Source organism: Schistocerca nitens, chromosome 4, assembly GCF_023898315.1.
Source record: "Schistocerca nitens isolate TAMUIC-IGC-003100 chromosome 4, iqSchNite1.1, whole genome shotgun sequence".
Taxonomy (NCBI): Eukaryota; Metazoa; Arthropoda; class Insecta; order Orthoptera; family Acrididae; genus Schistocerca; species Schistocerca nitens.
Window position 1 is genome coordinate 579,465,618 of NC_064617.1, and position 18,911 is coordinate 579,484,528.

At 42.1% G+C, this 18,911-nt stretch overlaps 1 protein-coding gene across 1 annotated transcript in view; it reads left to right on the plus strand.

The window, feature by feature from the left end:
• The window catches only part of LOC126251853 (death-associated protein kinase dapk-1-like), a 305,116-nt gene that overhangs the window by 227,520 nt on the left and 58,685 nt on the right, over nt 1-18,911 (plus strand). Inside the window, exon 18 of the mRNA XM_049952529.1 lies at nt 15,078-15,263. Within this exon, the coding sequence (XP_049808486.1) occupies nt 15,078-15,263 (186 nt within the window). The remainder of the gene's footprint in view (nt 1-15,077; nt 15,264-18,911) is intronic.

Consider the following 18,911-nt stretch of genomic DNA (forward strand, 5'->3'; position numbering starts at 1 on the left):
TCCTAATGAATCTTACTCCTGTTATACCATCAGGGATCAGTAATATCCCTTTAAGCACTACTTAAAGGCTATGCTTTGAATGGAAGTTTTTGGAGACTTCTGGCGATGTGCACACAATTTAGTAATATTTTTGTGACTTAATGTGCTATCCAGTGATAGACACAAAGTTTGTTCTTTTTGCCACCCAGAATTAGATGTTCATTATCTCACTCCATACACGCACAAATCATTGTTTTAATGTCCTCGTCACAGTGATGAAAAAAATATACTTATTCTCAACTGTTGATAATTCTACCATCTGAGTTTTTGAAAGCGAGACCTAAGACAATTTTTTTTTTTTTAGGAGAAACGAAATTTAGTCAGAATTTCGTCTTGTAAGATATTCCTTGTTCAAAAAATATATATTTCAAAAGTTTGCCGGATATGCATCACTGGAGGAGTGTGTTCCTATATCTAAGGATGGTGACGTTTGATTACTCAGTACATTGTGTAATCACACCTCTTTTGTTTTTAATAGTAATTCTAAGCATGTTGTGTGACATTATCTGCATCGTCCGCAAAGTATTGCCAGTTCTGTTTATTTCATTTCCATGTGACCTTTGTATGATTAGGATCACTGAACTAAAGTGTTGTCAAAACACTTTTATATTCAGTGCCATAACGAAATGAAAAGTCAGAATGGAGGTAATGGTATGTTACTTTTAATTATTTCCTCTAATAATCTGGAAATCTCTCTGTCATGTGATGTCTGGATTGCACCAGTTTGCAGAACTACACACTCAAAAATATATACATAGAGAACAAAGTGATATAAATCTCAATATTTAAATCGGTTATATTGTTCTATCATTTTGTAGTAATACGGTTCACGTTTTCTGTCCCACTTCAGAGTAGACAGGGAACTGTCTCATAGCTATGCCCGATGTGAACTGACTGGGCACGGCCCGTGTTGCCTGAGTTGTTGTTGTTGTTGTTGTTCCGCTGGCAGAGGTCGCTGCCAAATTCTCGCGTGCCCTCTGGTGGACGGGACTCTATTTGCGGCAACTACCATCCGTGACGCACCGTACCGATGTGCGCCTCCCGCGGTCTTTCTGGTGGCTACTGCACTCCGCCTCCTTCGGTGGGTGAAGCCACTGTGATCCACTGAGTCGGAAGGTGGAGCGTCGTGCAGGAGTGATGACCTCCACGTCCATCGGAAGGCTGGAGTCGGGGGGATCTGCCAACCCTCGAGCCGGAACCTTCGAATATGGCTGGAAGTGACCCACACGAAGAGGCCCCCGTTGTCCCACCACCGGTACCCGGGACAGAATGGGAAACAGGCCGTCAAACTCTGGATCCTGGTCCACCCCGGGAGGGGCAAGACCCCGTGGCAGGGACGATGGGGAAGGGATGACCACAGGTGAACCAGCCTCCTGAGAAACCGGCCCTGCGAGGGGGGCCGGCTCTCGCTGGGGCATCACTAACGATGGCGATGCCGGTCCTGGAGCTACTGGAGGCTGCCAAGGCTGAGAGCCATCGCAGTGTGGCGGAATCACAGGGGGGAGGGGTGGTAGCGTCCCCTGAGAAACCAACACAGGTGCCGGCAATGGGGAAGCCGGTGCCCAAGGGGTCGGAGGGTGGGTGCCCAAACGTGGACGTAGCTGATTTTGGTGACAACGTACGTCCCGGTCCCCCATCTGCAAGGTATAGAGCCGGCGGCCATTTCAGCGCAGGACCACCGCCGGTATCCAACTTGGATTGCGACCAAACCCACGTGCCCAGACCGACATACCCGGTGGAAAGCCGGGTACTCCGTTTTGCGAAGACTGGCGAGGACCGGGCCGAAAGAAGTGCGGCAGAGTCCTAGGTTGGCGCCCGTGGAGGAGCTCTGCGGGGCTGCGTTCTCCGATGGGTGTGGTCCGGCATGCCTTCAGGAAAAACGTCAACGCCTCCTCTGCAGGAAATTCATGCACATACTTTTTCATCTGTGTCTTAAATGTGCGCACCATGTGCTCGGCTTCCCCATTTGATTGTGGATGAAAGGGGGGAGAGCAAATGTGCCGAATACCGAAGTGCCTACAAAAATCCTGGAAGATCTGCGACATAAACTGAGGTCCATTGTTCGAGACCAGGGTGACTGGCAGACCTTCCACAGAAAAGATTTTTGCTAGTGCCTGAATTACAACCTCTGAAGTGGTTGAGGAGTAGCGAACCACGTATGGAAATTGGGAATAAGCATCAATGACAATGAGCCAAAAGCCATTGAGAAACAGGCCTGCAAAATCGATGTGAACACGTTCCCATGCCTGGGTTGCAGGCGGCCATGAAGAGAATGCTGACCTGGGAGATGCCTGTTGGCTCACACACTGGGAACAGGCGGCCACCAAGTGCTCAATTTCTCTGTCAATACCGGGCCAGTACACATGTCTGCAAGCCAAGGTTTTAGTACGGGAAACACCCCAGTGCCCCTCATGTAATAACGTGAGGGCTTCCCTTCGCAAACTTGCAGGAACAATCACGCGAGGAGCTGTATCATCGGTAGCCAGAAGGAGAACTCCTTCCAAGACGGAGAGGCGGTCTCGTAGAACAAAATAATTACGAAGAGGGTCCGAGGCCCGGCCTGGAGGTCGGGATGACCACCCCTGCTGAATGAGGCGAACTACTTGCCTGAGAACCGGGTCAGCTGCTGTTTCCCTGGCGACTCTAGAACTAGTGATCGGGAAGCCATCAACAGCTTGGCAGGACGCCACATCCAAATGAAAACACATAATCTCCTCTCGATCGAACGTAGGATCCGGGTCCACCGGAAGACGGGAAAGAGCGTCTGCGTTGGCATGCTGTCCGGTAGGGCGAAAATGAATGTCATAATGGTACTTAGACAGGAACAAGGCCCAGTGCTGTAGTCTGTGGGCCCCCCTATCCGGAATCTGAGAGGCGGGGCCAAATAACAATATTAATGGCTTATGGTCAGTGATTAACTGAAACTTCATGCCGTACAAGAAAGGGTGAAACTTAGTAACTGCTTAGACAATGGCCAAAGCCTCTTTTTCCATCTGGGAGTAATGGGCCTGTGCGGGACTAAGAGTTTTAGACGCAAACGCCAGTGGCTGCTCAGAACCATCTGCGTTGCGATGGGCCAGGACCGCCCCCACCCCATACTGCGAAGCATCTGTAGCCAGGACCAACGGCTTATGGGGGTCAAAAGTAGCCAAACACGGCGCTGACGTGAGGAGGCCTTTCAACGAGGTGAACGCTCGCTCGCATGCAGGCGACCAATCAAAAGGAACACCCTTGCACAGAAGGCAGTACAGTGATGGTGGAATCCCTGGGAATGAACCGGTGGTAATAGGCAATCTTGCCTAAAAAAGCTTGTAACTCCTTCAGTGAAACGGGCCGCGGAAGGTCGACGATACCTTGGACCAAACTTCCTAGCGGCTGGACACCGTGACGAGAGATTGTGTAGCCCACATACTCAATGGACGGTTGGAAGAAGTTTGACTTACGCAGGTTGCAACGCAAGCCCATGGACCTGAATTTGAGAAAGAGGGTGCGAAGGTTGTGCAAGTGTTCCTTCGTGCTGCGGCCCGTTACAATTATGTCGTCCAGGTAATTAATACAATGAGGGATTGTCGACGTGACGTGCTCAAGATAACGCTGGAATATCGCCGGGGCACTGGATATTCCGAAGGCCAACTGCTGGTATTGGTAAAGGCCAAATGGGTTGTTGACAACTGCCAGCCCTTTGGAGTCCTCATCAAGAGGTATCTGATGATAAGCCTCTGAAAGATCGATTTTCGAAAAATATTGGCCTCCCGCCACGGCAGAGAACAATTCATCAGCACGAGGCAAAGGATAGGTGTCCACCACCAATTGCGATTTAATGGTGGCCTTGAAATTGCCACAAAGACGTTATTTTCCCGAGGGTTTCCTGACAATAACGAGGGGCGAAGCCCACTCACTAGAAGAAATGGGAAGAACGACCCCTAGGGCTGTCAGCCGGTCTAGTTCTTCTTTTACCTGAGGGCAGAGAGCCAAGGGGATCTGCCTCGCACGTAGAAAACGCGGGCGAGCCAATGCCTTCAACGTTAAGTGAGCTTCAAAGTCTGAGACACGCCCCAGGCCCTCCTCAAAGATACCCGGAAAGTCAGAGATCAAAGATTCTAATGATTGATAGGGAATGTCTTCGGAGACCAACTGTATGGTATCAGTGATAGAAAACCCGAAAGCTTGAAATTCATCCAAGCCAAAAAGGTTAGCAGAGCTTGCATCACTGACAACAATAAAAGTAATAGGCCGAGTGACTGATTTGTAAGTCACGTCGGTAGTGAATTGACCCAGTAGGGGAATGAACTGTTTACCATAACCGTGTAGACCCCGGTAAACTGGCGCCAATGTGGCGACCCAAGGTCGGAATAAGTTTGTGCATTCAACAAAGAAACTGCCGCGCCCGTATCTACTTGCAGTTGTAATCGGCGCGACCAAAGCTACACCTCGATAAAGAGTTCATGTGCCGATGCGTCGGGAGCTGATGAAACTTCCTGAATCTCCACGTCCATGTCCTCTGTAACTGCTTCCTTCGATTCTTTCGAGGCTGAGCGGCAAACTTTAGCAATGTGTCCTTTTTTATTACATTTGCGACAAACGGCTCAACGCTGGGGGCCCTCCAACCGATTGTGATGTATATAGCACGACGCACAGGACAGTAACAGGGGCCGGCTGCCGGAACTCTGTTTACGTGCTGTGCAGGAGCAGCCGTAACGGCTGGATTGTACCGCTCGCACGTCGTCCACCCCGGACACAGTGGACGCGGCCGTGCCGCCATGAACCGCCGTGACGTCGCACCACGCTTCCAACTGTTGACCTGCAGCGTGAGAGACTTCATACGATTGAGCAATGGACAGGACTTCATCGAGGGAAGGGTCTTCTAACTGCAGGGCCTGTTGCCGGACCTCCCTATCAGGGGCCGAACGAACAATGACGTCGCACACCGTAACGTGGGCATACGACTCTTGCGACTGCTCCGTGACAAAATGACACTTGCGACTAAGACTGTGCAGGGTAGCGGCCCACGCCTGGTAAGACTGATGGGGCTGCTTCTTGCATTGATAGAACTCGACCCTAGCCGCACAACATGCGTGCGGCAGCGATAATATGAAGACAGTAATGAACACAATGCGTCAAAAGACAAGGACGAGGGTTCCTGCAACGGCACTAGCTGCCGCAAAACTTGATACAGCGAGGGAGATATCAAAGACAAGAAAAGAGCACGACACATCTCCGCATCGGCAACATGAAACGCCTGGAAATGCTACCGAAGGCGATGTTCATATGGTCCCAGTCCTCCGCCGTCTCGTCATACGGGGGAAAGGGAGGAGGGAACGGCGCTGGAGCAGACGGCGTGGAGAGCAACGCCGGAAGCACTTTTTTCATGGTGGCCATGAGCTCCGTCTGCTGCTCAACCAAAACCCGCACTAAATCCTCCATGCCGCGGATAAGCTGCGAAACCGGGACGACGACGCTACACGCGAAAGAATGACCCTACTTGTCACCAGTTGTGTAGTAACACGGTTCACGTTTTCCGTCGCACTTCAGAGTAGACAGGGAACTGTCTCATAGCTATGCCCGATGTGAACTGACTGGGCACAACCCGTGCTGCCTGAGTTGTTGTTGTTGTTCTGCTGGCAGAGGTCGCAGCCGAATTCTTGTGTGTCCTCTGGTGGACAGGACTCTATTTGCGGCAACTACCGTCTGTGACGCGCCGTGCCGATGTGCGCCTCCCACGATCTTTCTGGTGGCTACTGCACATTTGCTTATAACCATGTAAGAACAATTGAACACTTTTTTCATTATCTGTGCTCTCTACTAATGTACCATTCTGCAGACTATTAACTTGTACTTCAGCCAAAACTTTTGTGAGAAAACTGTTCAGAGCCATAACATTAAGTACTGATAACAAATGCAATCCTCTATGGCAAATCAAAGTTCCATCAGCCCAGTCAGAAAGGTGAAATTCGTGACATGCTGTTGTGTATCATCTTCCCATTCCTACTTGAACATACTGGTTGAGATTGCTCATCATTGTAGATGCATAGAAAAGAATTTTTGCTAGATAAGACTTTATTTTCCCTTTCTCTTTTCTTTGATTCTTCTCTCCTTTCTTATCATTTTTTCTCCATTAGATTATGACTTTATGTTTACTTATACCACTGTTTGTACAACAACAACAACAAATTACTTATTAACACACTTCCGTTTCTTTTCTCAATACAACCTGCAATTCCTTCAAGTATTTTCTCTTGTTTATCATGTATTCTCTCAAGCAAAGTCTTAATGAGATTTTTAGGATGTAAAATATTGCCAGCTGCAATCAGTTGTTGACAGTCAGTCCACTTAACAGCTGTTTAGCCAACTAAGTTCTGATTGATATATTCTTCCTTTTCCCAGTTTTTCCCAACCTTGCATCTCCTCTCCTTTTTCGCACTCTTTCCACCTCCTCTTGCAGAATGAATTAAAAACTGCTGTTTCTCATTTCTGATTATTGTTCTAATTGTCTTACACAACAACACATTATTTTGTATGTGCATTGCGCCCAAGTTACTCTTGCTTAGCGACTTAAATTTTTTTTTTTTTTTTTTTTTTTTTTCACTTTACACCAAGCATTTTGCTGCTATTGTTGATTATCCTGTGGGATGGTCTTTATTTCTCTGTCAAAAAAAGTGTCATCTGACAACCACAGGTAACTATAATTACATTTTCTATGAGGGGTGTGGGAGGAAATCTAATCATGTGGCTTGTATTTTAATGGAGCAGAAACATCAAACTACCGTATTCAGTATTCTGTTGCGTTGTGAACCATAACTCCACCAACAAACTTTCAGAGGTGCCAGTATTGATCAAAACAGTAAAAGGATATCTAGTAACTTGGGCTCTAAAATGCATAACTTACGAACTGTGAGCACTTGTTCATCTTTGCTGTTGTGAAACACATCTCTTCTACTGAATAAGTACTCATAGCTCTTAAGGTTATTTTAAAGACCATGTTTACTGGACATTTTTTCATGTTTTGGTCTATACTACCTTCTCTCAAAATATGGAAAGCAAAGAGCGTGCAGTAGAAGAGGTGTGTTTCACAGTACCAAAGATGAACAAGTGCTCAGGGCCCATGTTATTAGCCACATCTGTCTTGCTTTGGCCCAAACTACCACCTGTGAATGTTTGTCAAGGAGTTCTGTTCACACTGTATAATGAAGTGCTCAGAATGAATGTCTTTATATGTATAGTCTGTGCAATGTAAATGTAAATTTATTATAAATGTTTCTTGTTTAGTAAATTTGTACAACCTGAGATTTTGAATCTCTCTCATTTGTTTTTCATTCATTATTGTGGAATCTGATTGTGCATACTATTGTCAAATAATGATGATTTTTACATGAAGCTGCTGTTATATTTTCACATCTGTTAGCCACAGTTGTATGAAATATTATATATTTACCCTTGAATTGTAAATGTATTTAGAATTTTGTTCCTAAAGGGGATAGACATTAAGAAAAACAGAAAGTTATTGAATGTGTCAGGTAGTACTAGCATAATTTTCCAGGGCAAAGGGACATCAGTATCACACCTACGTCCACGAAGTTGTGGGCGTTATGCGCTGCTTATAGAGTCTCCTGCTGCTGAACGCAGGGTGCTGCAGTTAAGTAGTATCTTGTTGCACAACAAAGAACATGCTGTGAATGAAATTTCAATGGTCACACTTTTTTACTTATCATTTTTATTTAATTAATTTACATGGATGCATTGTTTTCAGCCATCTGACATGCTGCCATGACTGACAGGTTGGCAATGCAGATGGCGTTACCATATAAATCAATCATGGTACTGCTTTATGTGGGAATCACCAAGCAAAATAGCAAGACCATAAAATTTTGTTGTTGTTATCATTTCACCAACATTAGATGTGTATCTTTGTTGACAACACCTTACTATTTGTAGTTTTGAAAAATTGTTTTTCTGTTGTCACTGTTGTCGTACTACTACACAAAAATGTACAATATCACTCTAAAAAAAATAGCCTTCCTCGAGCATAGGCTGTCCACTGTTCAGTTTTAAAAGTATTTTACACTTTTCGCCTATGGTATGTATTCAGAAAATTATGCTCACTTTTGCACAGCTGCTGCACTTCTATTGCATTATTCCTCATTTTAAAATTTTCATTTTGTTTGATTCGAAGCTTACTGTGTGTTGTTGTTTTGATACTGAATATTATTATCCTGTTATTTCAGTTGTTGGTATGGTGAATGTCAGAATGATAACATTCTGTCACACTGGCTGACATGTGGATTTAAATAACTCTCTGTTTTGCTTCCATTACTGCACTTTTTGGCTGTGATACCATTTTCGAGAGATGATCTGAAATACATATGAAGGGCAACATAGTTAAAATATAAAACAGCTATTACTTGTTTGATCAACAGAAGAAAAAGATGAACTACTTAATGTATCCTGCTACAGTCAATATACTATGGTTAGACTCCAAGCACTCAGTAAACCACATAATGGTAAGGATGTATAGGGGATTTGGCTTAGTACACAATAAAATTTGTTTACATAGTCCTTTGAATCATGTCCTGTACAAGACATGCACATGGTAATGCCCAAAACATACCTTTGGTGTTGGACAACTCATTGTATGGAGTGAGGGTTTGATGATATGAGGTGGTGTGATTAGAATTTTCAAAATATGATTTTCAGTGTTATTATTAGAGTTTTATTTTATTTTCATGTTGCTGTCACACAGATTCAAAACAACTATCTGGTTGGCATAGTTACGGCTTACAACAATCGATTTCACATTTCTTCGCACAAATATGGCCAAAACTTTGGATACAGTGTAAAACCAATGATCAAGAAGGAACATTTTCAGATTCTTATGAAACAATATCAGAGAATACCTGTTTTATATATCAGATGGCGTTGACTGTTGTAAAGTTGAATGTCTTGGTTAAATGGTGAATTTGTAAAGGCAGAGGTACACATTTTTTGAACATGCAGTTTCACTTTCTGTCTCTTACCATGACCATGGACATTCACATGTTTGCTGAATTTTGCAATATTATTTTTAACAAACTTGTAAATTTCTGATATGTGAAGACTGCCAAATGGTAGAATGAGTGATTTTTGGATGAGCATTCTGCAATCAGTTGGCTGTGCCCTGTTCCTTACTCTCACAGTTCTCTTCTGTGTGAGGAAAATATCTGAGCTCTATTGTGCATAGTAAGCAGGGAATTCTCTGGGCTTGTGTGGTATGTGAGGATGTGTAAAGCATCTCACACTTTGTTCACCTTACTGTTAGTTTTACTGGTGTGTGTTTGCCATTTTAAATTGTCATGGATCTTGTTTGTGATGAGGGAGATATTTTGGGGCCATGTTATTTCATGACAGCATAAATTTCTTGGCTCTCAGAGAAAGTTCAGGAAGGTTTCTTTTTTTCCCCACCTTGACTGTCAGGTTACTTCTGTCAAAGCAACCACACAATACAACTGTACTTCCAGTTATGGTCTCATAACCATTTCTGCCAGTAAGAGGGATACAGCATCATCTGCAGAGAATGTGCTGGTAGTACTACTGATTTTGAACAGTAAGTCATTTATGTAAAGAAGAAACTGAATTGATCGAAGCACTGAACCTTCGTGCACACCTTATGCAAAATCACCATAGTTGACTGTTGTAAAGTTGAATGTCTTGGTTAAATGGTGAATTTGTAAAGGCAGAGGTACACAGTTTTTGAACATGCAGTTTGTGAGATATGAGCTGAACCAGTTTAGAGGGATGTCTCTGATGCCATATGATGTCGGATACCTTTGTCAGTTCTACTTAGATCTCAAGTTCTCTCCATTTTTTGTCTAGATCATCCTTTGTGGAGAGTGTGTACTCAAATATAGCAGTTGTCATGGATTTGCAGTTCCATTTTGCCACTGTGCTTATATTGTTTAATTCCTGTATCGGAGTAAAAGCTGTCAATTCTGGGCAGAAGTATTTCAAGTCAGATTGTGTTGAGACAAGGCCTGAACATGATATAGTCCATCAATTAACTGAAGAGCGATTAAGCAGATCGCCATTCTACCTTCTCTACTATGTTACAAGGAGCAACTGTAGGCTGTTTCCCAATGTTATATAATCTCTTCTGCAGCAATCCTTTTAAGTGAGTGGTAATGCAATGTTCAGACAACCATATGAGTGGTTATTTTCCTATAAATGTGTTAATGATATACAGAATACAGAAATTAGTAGTAATATAACTCGCACAAAATACACAGAATCTGATCACTGTGCATCACACAGCATTGCTATATGGGAAACTGATTATTAGTCATCCTCTGCAGCAGGTAAGAGTTTCTTCTGTAAAAGACAGCTTTCCCCACCACAAGTTCTGTTCACACTTCAGTTTACAGACACACTGCATATTTTAAATGGTTAAAACTGAGAGACAATTTTTATGAAAAAGTGCACACAAGAGGCCAGTAGAATCAACCAGGTCAAATCCCAGCCCATAACCATACATACACTGATCAGCCAGAATATTATAACCACCTACCTAATAGCTAGATGCCCACATTTGGCTCAGGTAACAGCAGTGCCACACTGTGGCATGGAAACAATGATGATATCCCAGATGTGTTTGATCGGGTTCTGATCTGATGAGTTGGGGGCCAGCACGTCAATGGGAACTCACTACAGTGTTTCTTGAATCACTCCATCACACTCCTGGCATTGTGAGATGGTGTGTTATCTTGCTGAAAAATGCCGCTGCTGTCGGGAAACACGATTGTTGTGAAGGGTATACATGGTCTGCAGATAGGGTACAATTCTGCTCAGCTGTCATGGTGCCTTGCATGAGCTCCACTTGTCCCATGAATGCTCACATGAATGTTCCCTAGAGCATAATGGAGCCACCGCCAGCTTGTCTCTATCTCACAGTATAGATGTCAAGGAGCCGTTCCCCCATAAGACAATGGATTTGTGCCCTCCCATCGGCATGATGAGGAAGGTATCGGGATTCTTCAGACCATGTATCGCTCCGTCATTGCGCCAGTGTCCAATGCCAATTCGGCACACTGTGTCTTCAGATACACTTGTACTCTGCCCAGCATTAACATCTGATGTTAGTTCTGCCACAGTTTGCTGCCCGGTGTGTTTTACCAGTCTGCCCAGCTATGTGTGACTTCTGTAATTAGGGGTGGCCACACAACCCCATTACGTCTGGATATGGTTTCACCTTGCTTTTGCCATGTGCTGAAGACACTCAACACAGCATCCTGGAACACCCAACAAGTCATGCAGTTTCTGAGATGCTCATGCCAAGCCTCTGGGCCATCATAATCTGCCCTCGGTCAAACTCGGATAGATCATGCAGCTTCCCCAGTCTATACATGGATAGCACACTCACTGATACTACGTGCACCGTGCATGTGTTTGACTAGCAGTCGTTCCTTGCCAGATGATGCTGCTATCGTGTGGACAGGCTTATATCGATAGTAGGGGTGCTCATAATGTTTTGCCATCCTGATTTAGGTTTTCCGTGATTTCCCTAAATTGCTCCAGGCAAATGCCGGGATGGTCCTTTCAAAGGGCACGGCTGCCTTCCTTCCCTAATCCGAAGAGAATGATGACCTTGCTGTCTGGTCTCCTCCCCCAAAACCACCCACCCACCTTCATAATATTTTGGCTGATCGGTGTATACTGCCTGCAACAAGAGTATTCAAGAGTCCAAAAACATCCAGACATTTGTACCAAACACAATAGCAACAGGTTGGAGTAGTCTCTATAATACTTACACAAATCAGAAGTGTGTGAACAAGTGAGATGATTGTTCTTGAAGCGCATTTTTATTGTGGCAGTGTGGGTCCAGTGGTTGCTTCAAGTGATCTTGTTTTCACATGACTGCTGTGTGATATACAGTATTTGCTCCAGTTTCAGTGTTCTCTGCAGTTGGCTTCACCTGCTGTCTCTGGCAGCTGTCCTCAGAGTCAGATCAGGAGGCACGATATAACTGAAAGAAGGGCTATCCACAAACTCAGTATACAATCTGATAGAAATGCCATCAGTCCCTGGAGCTATGTTCAGTTTTAATGATTTCAGTGGTACGAGGGTTAAATTGGAGCAACTCTCCTGTGGGATTTTATTTGGAAAGGAAAATTTGAAAATGGAGTTAAGCCATTTCTGCTTTCCTTTGCTACCATCAATTTCAGTTTCTGTCTCATTTGCGCGTGATTTACTTATGTGTCACAGACGGCATTTACATATGATAAGAATTACTTTGGGTTCCATAAAAATCATTTGACAAAATTCTGCTATGGCAATCATCAAAGGCTTCACGCATTGCTTTCTTGACAGCCAAACACATTTCATTCAGTGTTTTTCTGTTTATAGTCCTGTCGTTTTTTTTGTTACACCTATTAGCAGTCGTGTGTGTTTCTTAAGAATTTACTTTGGAGTGACTGTGTATGATGGAGAGTTCCCTTCACTTTATGAACTGTTCTACTGGGTACATATGTATCCACTGCATGGTCGACTATTCTTTTGAACTTCAGTCATAACTCTTCTACTTGCTCCTTTCCTGCACTAAAATTTCTAGTTCCTCATTTGTATATGATATATTGTGTTTTTATCCAGTTTAATGAACATATACATTCTTCTACTTTTTTGGTTTACCTTTGTGCTTTGGTAATCATTATTCCCACTACCACCCCATGGTCTTAGATACCAAATTTGATGGACATCTTCAAAGAGGTTAGGTGTATTTGTCGCCATTAGATCTCATACATTTCTATCATTAGTGGGGTTCCAAACCATCAGTTCAAGAGTGAAGATATTTAGTAATGTTTCACAGGAAGTCTTGTCATGCCCACCACCAACAAAACTTTAATTTTCCCAGTTTTTGTTGAATGATTAAAATCTCCACTGGTGGTTACAGTATGTTTGGGGAACTTAAATACAAGTGAACTGAAAAAAGTTTTCAGTTGCATCAGAAGATGAATCTTGTGTTCAATAGAAGAATCCAATTAAAATTTTATGTCCACCTCTGATACTGAGTCTTGCCCAATCGATCTCGCATGCAGCTTTAATTTCTCTCTTGATGGATTTGAGTGCCTTGTCTATTGTGACAAATACGTCACCTGCATTGCCCAGTAGCCTATCCATTCGACATACTCTTAAATTTTACTCCAAAGATCTTATGACTATCAGCTTCAGGTTTCAACCAACTTTCTTTATCTAGTATTATGTGAGCTTAACCACTTTTCAGGAGTGCTTCAAAATCTGGTGCTTTGTTGCAAATGCTTCGGCAGTTAACTACTAGGAATTTAAGATTCTTGCCTGTGGCGGGGGATCACTCCTTAGGATCATATACTAATACTCCCATGTCTCCCTATGCACAGCAGTCAGCTACCTGGGTAATAGTCTCTCATGTGTAGTACACATGTGATTCCTTTAAGGGGTCCCTACGGTTATCAACTCATGGTGCAAGTCTAGGAAGTGGCTGTCTAGATTCTCACAGAACCTTTGAAGTCTCTGGTTCAATCCTTCCACTCCACTCAGAACTAAGGGTTCATGATCAGTTCTGGGACAGTACTACAAATTGTTAGCTTTGGAAACTTTATGTGCAAAGTTGGTCTTTTCAGCCTTCTCTACCAGTCACTGCAATCATCCAAGTACCAAATCAGAGCTCAGACAACAGGCATCGTTTGTTCCAATTTGTGCCACAGTCTGCATTTGGTTGCACCCTGTTCGCTAAGTGGCTACTGGAATAGCCTCTTCAACATGTTGAATGATGCCCCCAGGCATATACGCTGAGTGCTTTTTCTTTAACAAGGCTGCTCATAGTTGAACAAGTTTCAAGTTTTAACAGTGTTATATCAGTAAAATGGCTCAACAATAATTACAGTGTGAAAACAAATGTGATACTGCATAGAATAAAGTTTTATCTCTGTTAATAAATGAAACTATATCGGATTCTTGAAACATAAAAAACTGCTGTAAAATGATATTTTGATGTGGTGTCATAAAACAGATTTAAGTAATAGCTGTCCATAGTGACACTAAATGAGTCTTCCAAAGTGAATGAAAATATTCAGTGAAATAAATTTAATGTTGACTGCAGGTGGAATTAGGATACAATCCAGAAAAAGCTGGACTGGATACGCTTATTAATGAAAGTGTGACAAAAAGTTGATGTATGTCCACATACAGCTTTTGGCCATTGAAGCAAATAGTCTTCTTATTTAACCAGGTTGAGTGGTTCTTCATTGATAAAACTGTTACCCTTTTTTCCTCTCATTGTCCTGTTTGCGATAATTCACTGTATGTTTAATTATATTCATAGTATAAACATACCTCTAGCAAGGTCAATTGCTGTGGCCTAAGATTATGTTTTGCACATATTAGAACTGCCTTGACGTGTTCCATTTAGTTTTTCTCTTCAAAAATTCTTTATATTACCCATGTTTATAAAAAATTACTACTGTTTTTCAGTTTCTTACCCAGATCTCTTCGTGAGCAAAACACAAAGAAGAAGTTGAAGACACAGTTATCTTAAGAGAATTTGTAATATTTTTCCCAGATTTTTCCCTTGTTGTAACATAAATCACTTTACTGGACATTCTAGCTTCAGTTCTTCATTATAGCGTAACAAATCCTGAAATTAAAAGAGAACCAGTGAGGTTAATTTAAAGTGATTTGTTTATTGTTAAGAAAACATTGCAGCAGCCATGACGCAGCCCCATTGTGAATATTGTTCTTTGTTGTCGATTCACCTTAGGAACATAATGCAGTGATTCTGCATGCGTTGGATTTGGTAAACCCTTAGTAGTTTTCTGCAGGTATATGGCACCAGATGTCAATGCACAGGTCACGCAAAACCTGCAGATTATGGATCAGTTGTTTATAGGCATGGAGCTGGTTCCCCATACCATTCCAGATATCTTGCATCAGGTTCAGATCAGCTACAATATTGGGAAACTAGGCAAACAGAAGAGAAAACATATGCATGAAGAATATGTATTTGAAGACAAATAAACATGTTTAAATTTGGTAACCTACAGGAGGTTCCACGCTGGACAGGATTCCTCGAGGCATCCCTGTCATGGTTATCACAAGCTCGTCGCCTGCTGCCCTTTCCAGTGATGCCTTGGTCTCAGTTTGTTGCTGCTGTCCGTGATCGTGTCAATCCCTTGGCTGGAGAAGAACATTTGCGTGAGCTAGCACACCAACTAGAAGTTACTGGAGAGGTTTGCCATCACCAATTATTGTAAAACATTTGCTCTTTACATTCTCTTCATAATTAAAATCTACTTCCTTATGTAACTTCACTCTTTCAGTGTTATTGTAGTGTAAATATTCCATAAACGATTGAAGTGATTCATTTTTTATGAAAAATTGCCTTTCTTCTGCTGCAGTGTAATAATAGAAACACTTGTTAATTTATTTCATCATGTTGTTCTGAGGAAAATTATTATATACTTGGTATACCAAACCACAAGCATCAGACTTACGTGACAGTAAAGGTTCCTAAAATGATTGTTTTGGAACCAGGAAACCATGGTAAAAAATGAATATTTCAGGCACTGTGATGTTAAATGAGCAATGTGTGTGACACATGAGTTTGTTAACTGCTTGTCTTTCTGCATTGATAGTCATTGACACTATCTGGAGACAGTGATATATCCCTGTTTGACTTTTTCCAGTTATGTTGCATTAAAGTGGAAATGAGCTGGTTACTAGGATCCTAGCTGCCTCATACGTTGTACGACAGTCATCGATGATGTTTATGAGAGGATGGCAGAAATGCGTGCACTGTTGCAGTGTAGTAGACTGGTAGTCACGACTGTTGATGGTTCCTGTAAGGTGTGGGTTGTTTATTTCATTTAAAAAAACTAAATATTAATTTCTAACCATAGTGTCTTATCTTAAAGTACTCACTTTAGCACCCTCTTCCACATGTATAATTTTGACCCTAAAGGTTTAGGGTACCCTATAGTTGATGCATCACAATAGTTACAAATCTGACTTGCTATTAAACCCTTACTTCAAAGAAGCAAGTCTGTACAAAGAAATACGTACCAGTAAAGTCATCAGAGTTCATATTTTCACTTCCTGCCAATTCTGAGGATTCTGAAACAGAAATTGATGAAAAAATGATGAATCCATTTCAGACATAGTGCAGGACCCCAACCGATGTTTGGTTCCACAGCCTAGTAACAGTAACAGTCGGAACAGTGTCTGTGCTGTGGATCTTGAGATTTCTAGTGATCGTACTTTAAGTAAAGAAGGGAGGTCAACAAAAGAGGAATGAGGCATACAGTATGTTTTCAACTTGTTTGATTCAGTAGGAGAAACAGTTGTCAGTTGCTCATTGACAGAATACAATGGAGAAAGACACTACTTCCTTTCTTTACTTACCACTGAGATGTTAGAACATGTGGTTCTGGGGAAAAATTGGTATGCAGAGCAATTGAGGCAAAAAATTGTCAGACTGTCAGTGAGATGACAAACAACTGGAAAAATTACAGGGTGTGTACGACCCGGGACAACCGGGAAATCTGGGAAAAACCCGGGAATTTTTTCATCCGGGAAAAACCTGGGAATTTTTCATTGTTTTAGCTTTCGGTTAAATTTTTGTAATTTTGACTGCAGAATTGATTCTCTAGCAAAGAATGTTATTGTTTCCTGCTACTTGAGAATGATACTGCAGCAATAAAATATAAACGAGAAGGAAAAAAATAAATCTTTAGTGGCAAAGGAAAAGTGCAATTTACAACAATAAAACTCCGTGCACGCACAAGCGTGTGCAAATAGCAAAAATATGTCAAAGGCCATAGGGCACAGACTGTAATTCTTCGTAACAATAAACTGCTTGCTATGAGCATGACGTCACAACTGTTCACATTAGGTTCGTTTGACCAGTTGCCAGCGGTCGTTGCGCATGCGCATTTGATGGCGTATAAGCAGTACCTTCTCCCGTCTCCCACTACTTGAAGTTTGGCTGTTAGCTGTATCGGTAGTAGCAGCAAGCAGCCAGATGCAAATGAGAAAAATTTTTCTCACGTGCCATAGCTGCCAGATTCGCGCTTTCACAGAGTTGTCTGAGTTGTAGTGGGGAAGGGGTTAGTCTCCACGTGACCCGTGTTTACGTTAAGTGATTTCGCTGCTTCTCTTCGTGTACAGCTCCAACGTCAAATGAAAACAAAATGGATTTCTGTGGCCGGGAGCTATCAACTGAATTAAAATACATACACATAATTACGGAGGGCAAAAATATATTATTAATTTCAATTTTCTGATTTTATTTTATTTCCAAGTTAGGAGCAGTCGAGCATTAATCACCTTGCAGAACAATGAAGTTATTTTTGCAAGTTTACTAAAGAAATTTGGCTTTATTAATCTTTCTGCTGAGGAAATCATTTTATTTGAAACAAAGTGTTTCATTCTACAGTATTGGCTAGTTCCAACTGTTCGCTGAATTTCAAGTGCAATTTCAAGTGCACGTTATCATCTTCTGCCATGTATGGCATTATGCCATAATAAAGAACCAAAAATGAGATCGTAGAGTACTGGTACTCCAAGAAAATTTACATCCCAAAAACCACACTGAAAAGCTTAATATCAGATGGGACCTACTTCATTGTGAATCTGGAAAAAGCCAATTTGCACTTCAAGCCGAATTATGCATTTTAGTATGGTTCACGAAATTCCAATGCTCTTTGGAGTATCCTCTGATGCCCTGTTTCTTTTATGGTGTAATGTAAGCTCTCTTAGTGCTTTATACACACGAACATGCGGGCTTCCTACACCACTGCAGTTGCACACGCACAATAATGCCTGTTTTCCGGCGCTCTCTGGCAACTGGTAAATTGAACCTATTTCTAACAGTCTCCGGATAGTACTGCAAACGCTGGTTAGAAAAGCGTTACTTTCAAAGTAAATTTCTTTTTACGCAAGATGAAATAAGTTACGTGTGAGAAAGTGGGATGGATATCTAAATCACAGAGCGTTTGAAACTGAACAGTTTGAGAACCAGCCACTTACAAGAATTTCGAGCCGAGACATTTATGTCATAATTTTAAATTTACTGGCACAGTTGTGTGATGTATCTTAAAGTATAACACACGCAAAAGAGATCAATATTACATGTGAAAGCTTAACTTCTGTTGTAGCGTGTTAATGTTAGAGACCAATATTATATGTGAAAGCTTAGCTTTTCTTGTAGATATACGGTACTGTGTACATTAATGTAAACCATTAACTTTTCCTCTTGTGTGTTCGCACTATGTAACCAGTGATCTCACTATTGGCTGACTATAACATGTGTCCTATGCTCTGAATAGCTGCTGCCATCGGCTGGCAAGACCTCGTGGCTTGAGATATGACTTGCTTACGAAAGGACATCACAACCTCGGTTTCAACGCTCCGGAAACTAATGCGCTGTGTTTGGTGCAATTCGAATTTATACTTTCGTAATACGAAAATATGCAGTGTACATGTTGCTGCAAATCAAAGCTCCTTCCAAAACTTCTTTCATTTTTTGAATTAAAAGTCTCTCCATACTTCTCTCTCCCGTCTTTTCTTTTTTTCCCAGAAGTTCTACGCGATTGTATAAAATGTTAACCATTCAAAGGATTGATAAGTTTTGCAGTTCCGAGGGAAAATCTACTGAAAACCTACTGTCACTTAGCACGGAAAAAGTGTATATTCGCCCGGGAAAAAGCATATTTTTTAAATGGGATATCCGGGAGAAATCCGGGAATAATCCGGGAATTTTATTTCCTTGTCCCCGTATACACCCTGAATTATCTGTAGCAAAGTTATACCTGGATTGGTATAAATGTGTTGATTGATATCGTTGCATTACCAGAAGGAGTGCATTACTATAGTACAGT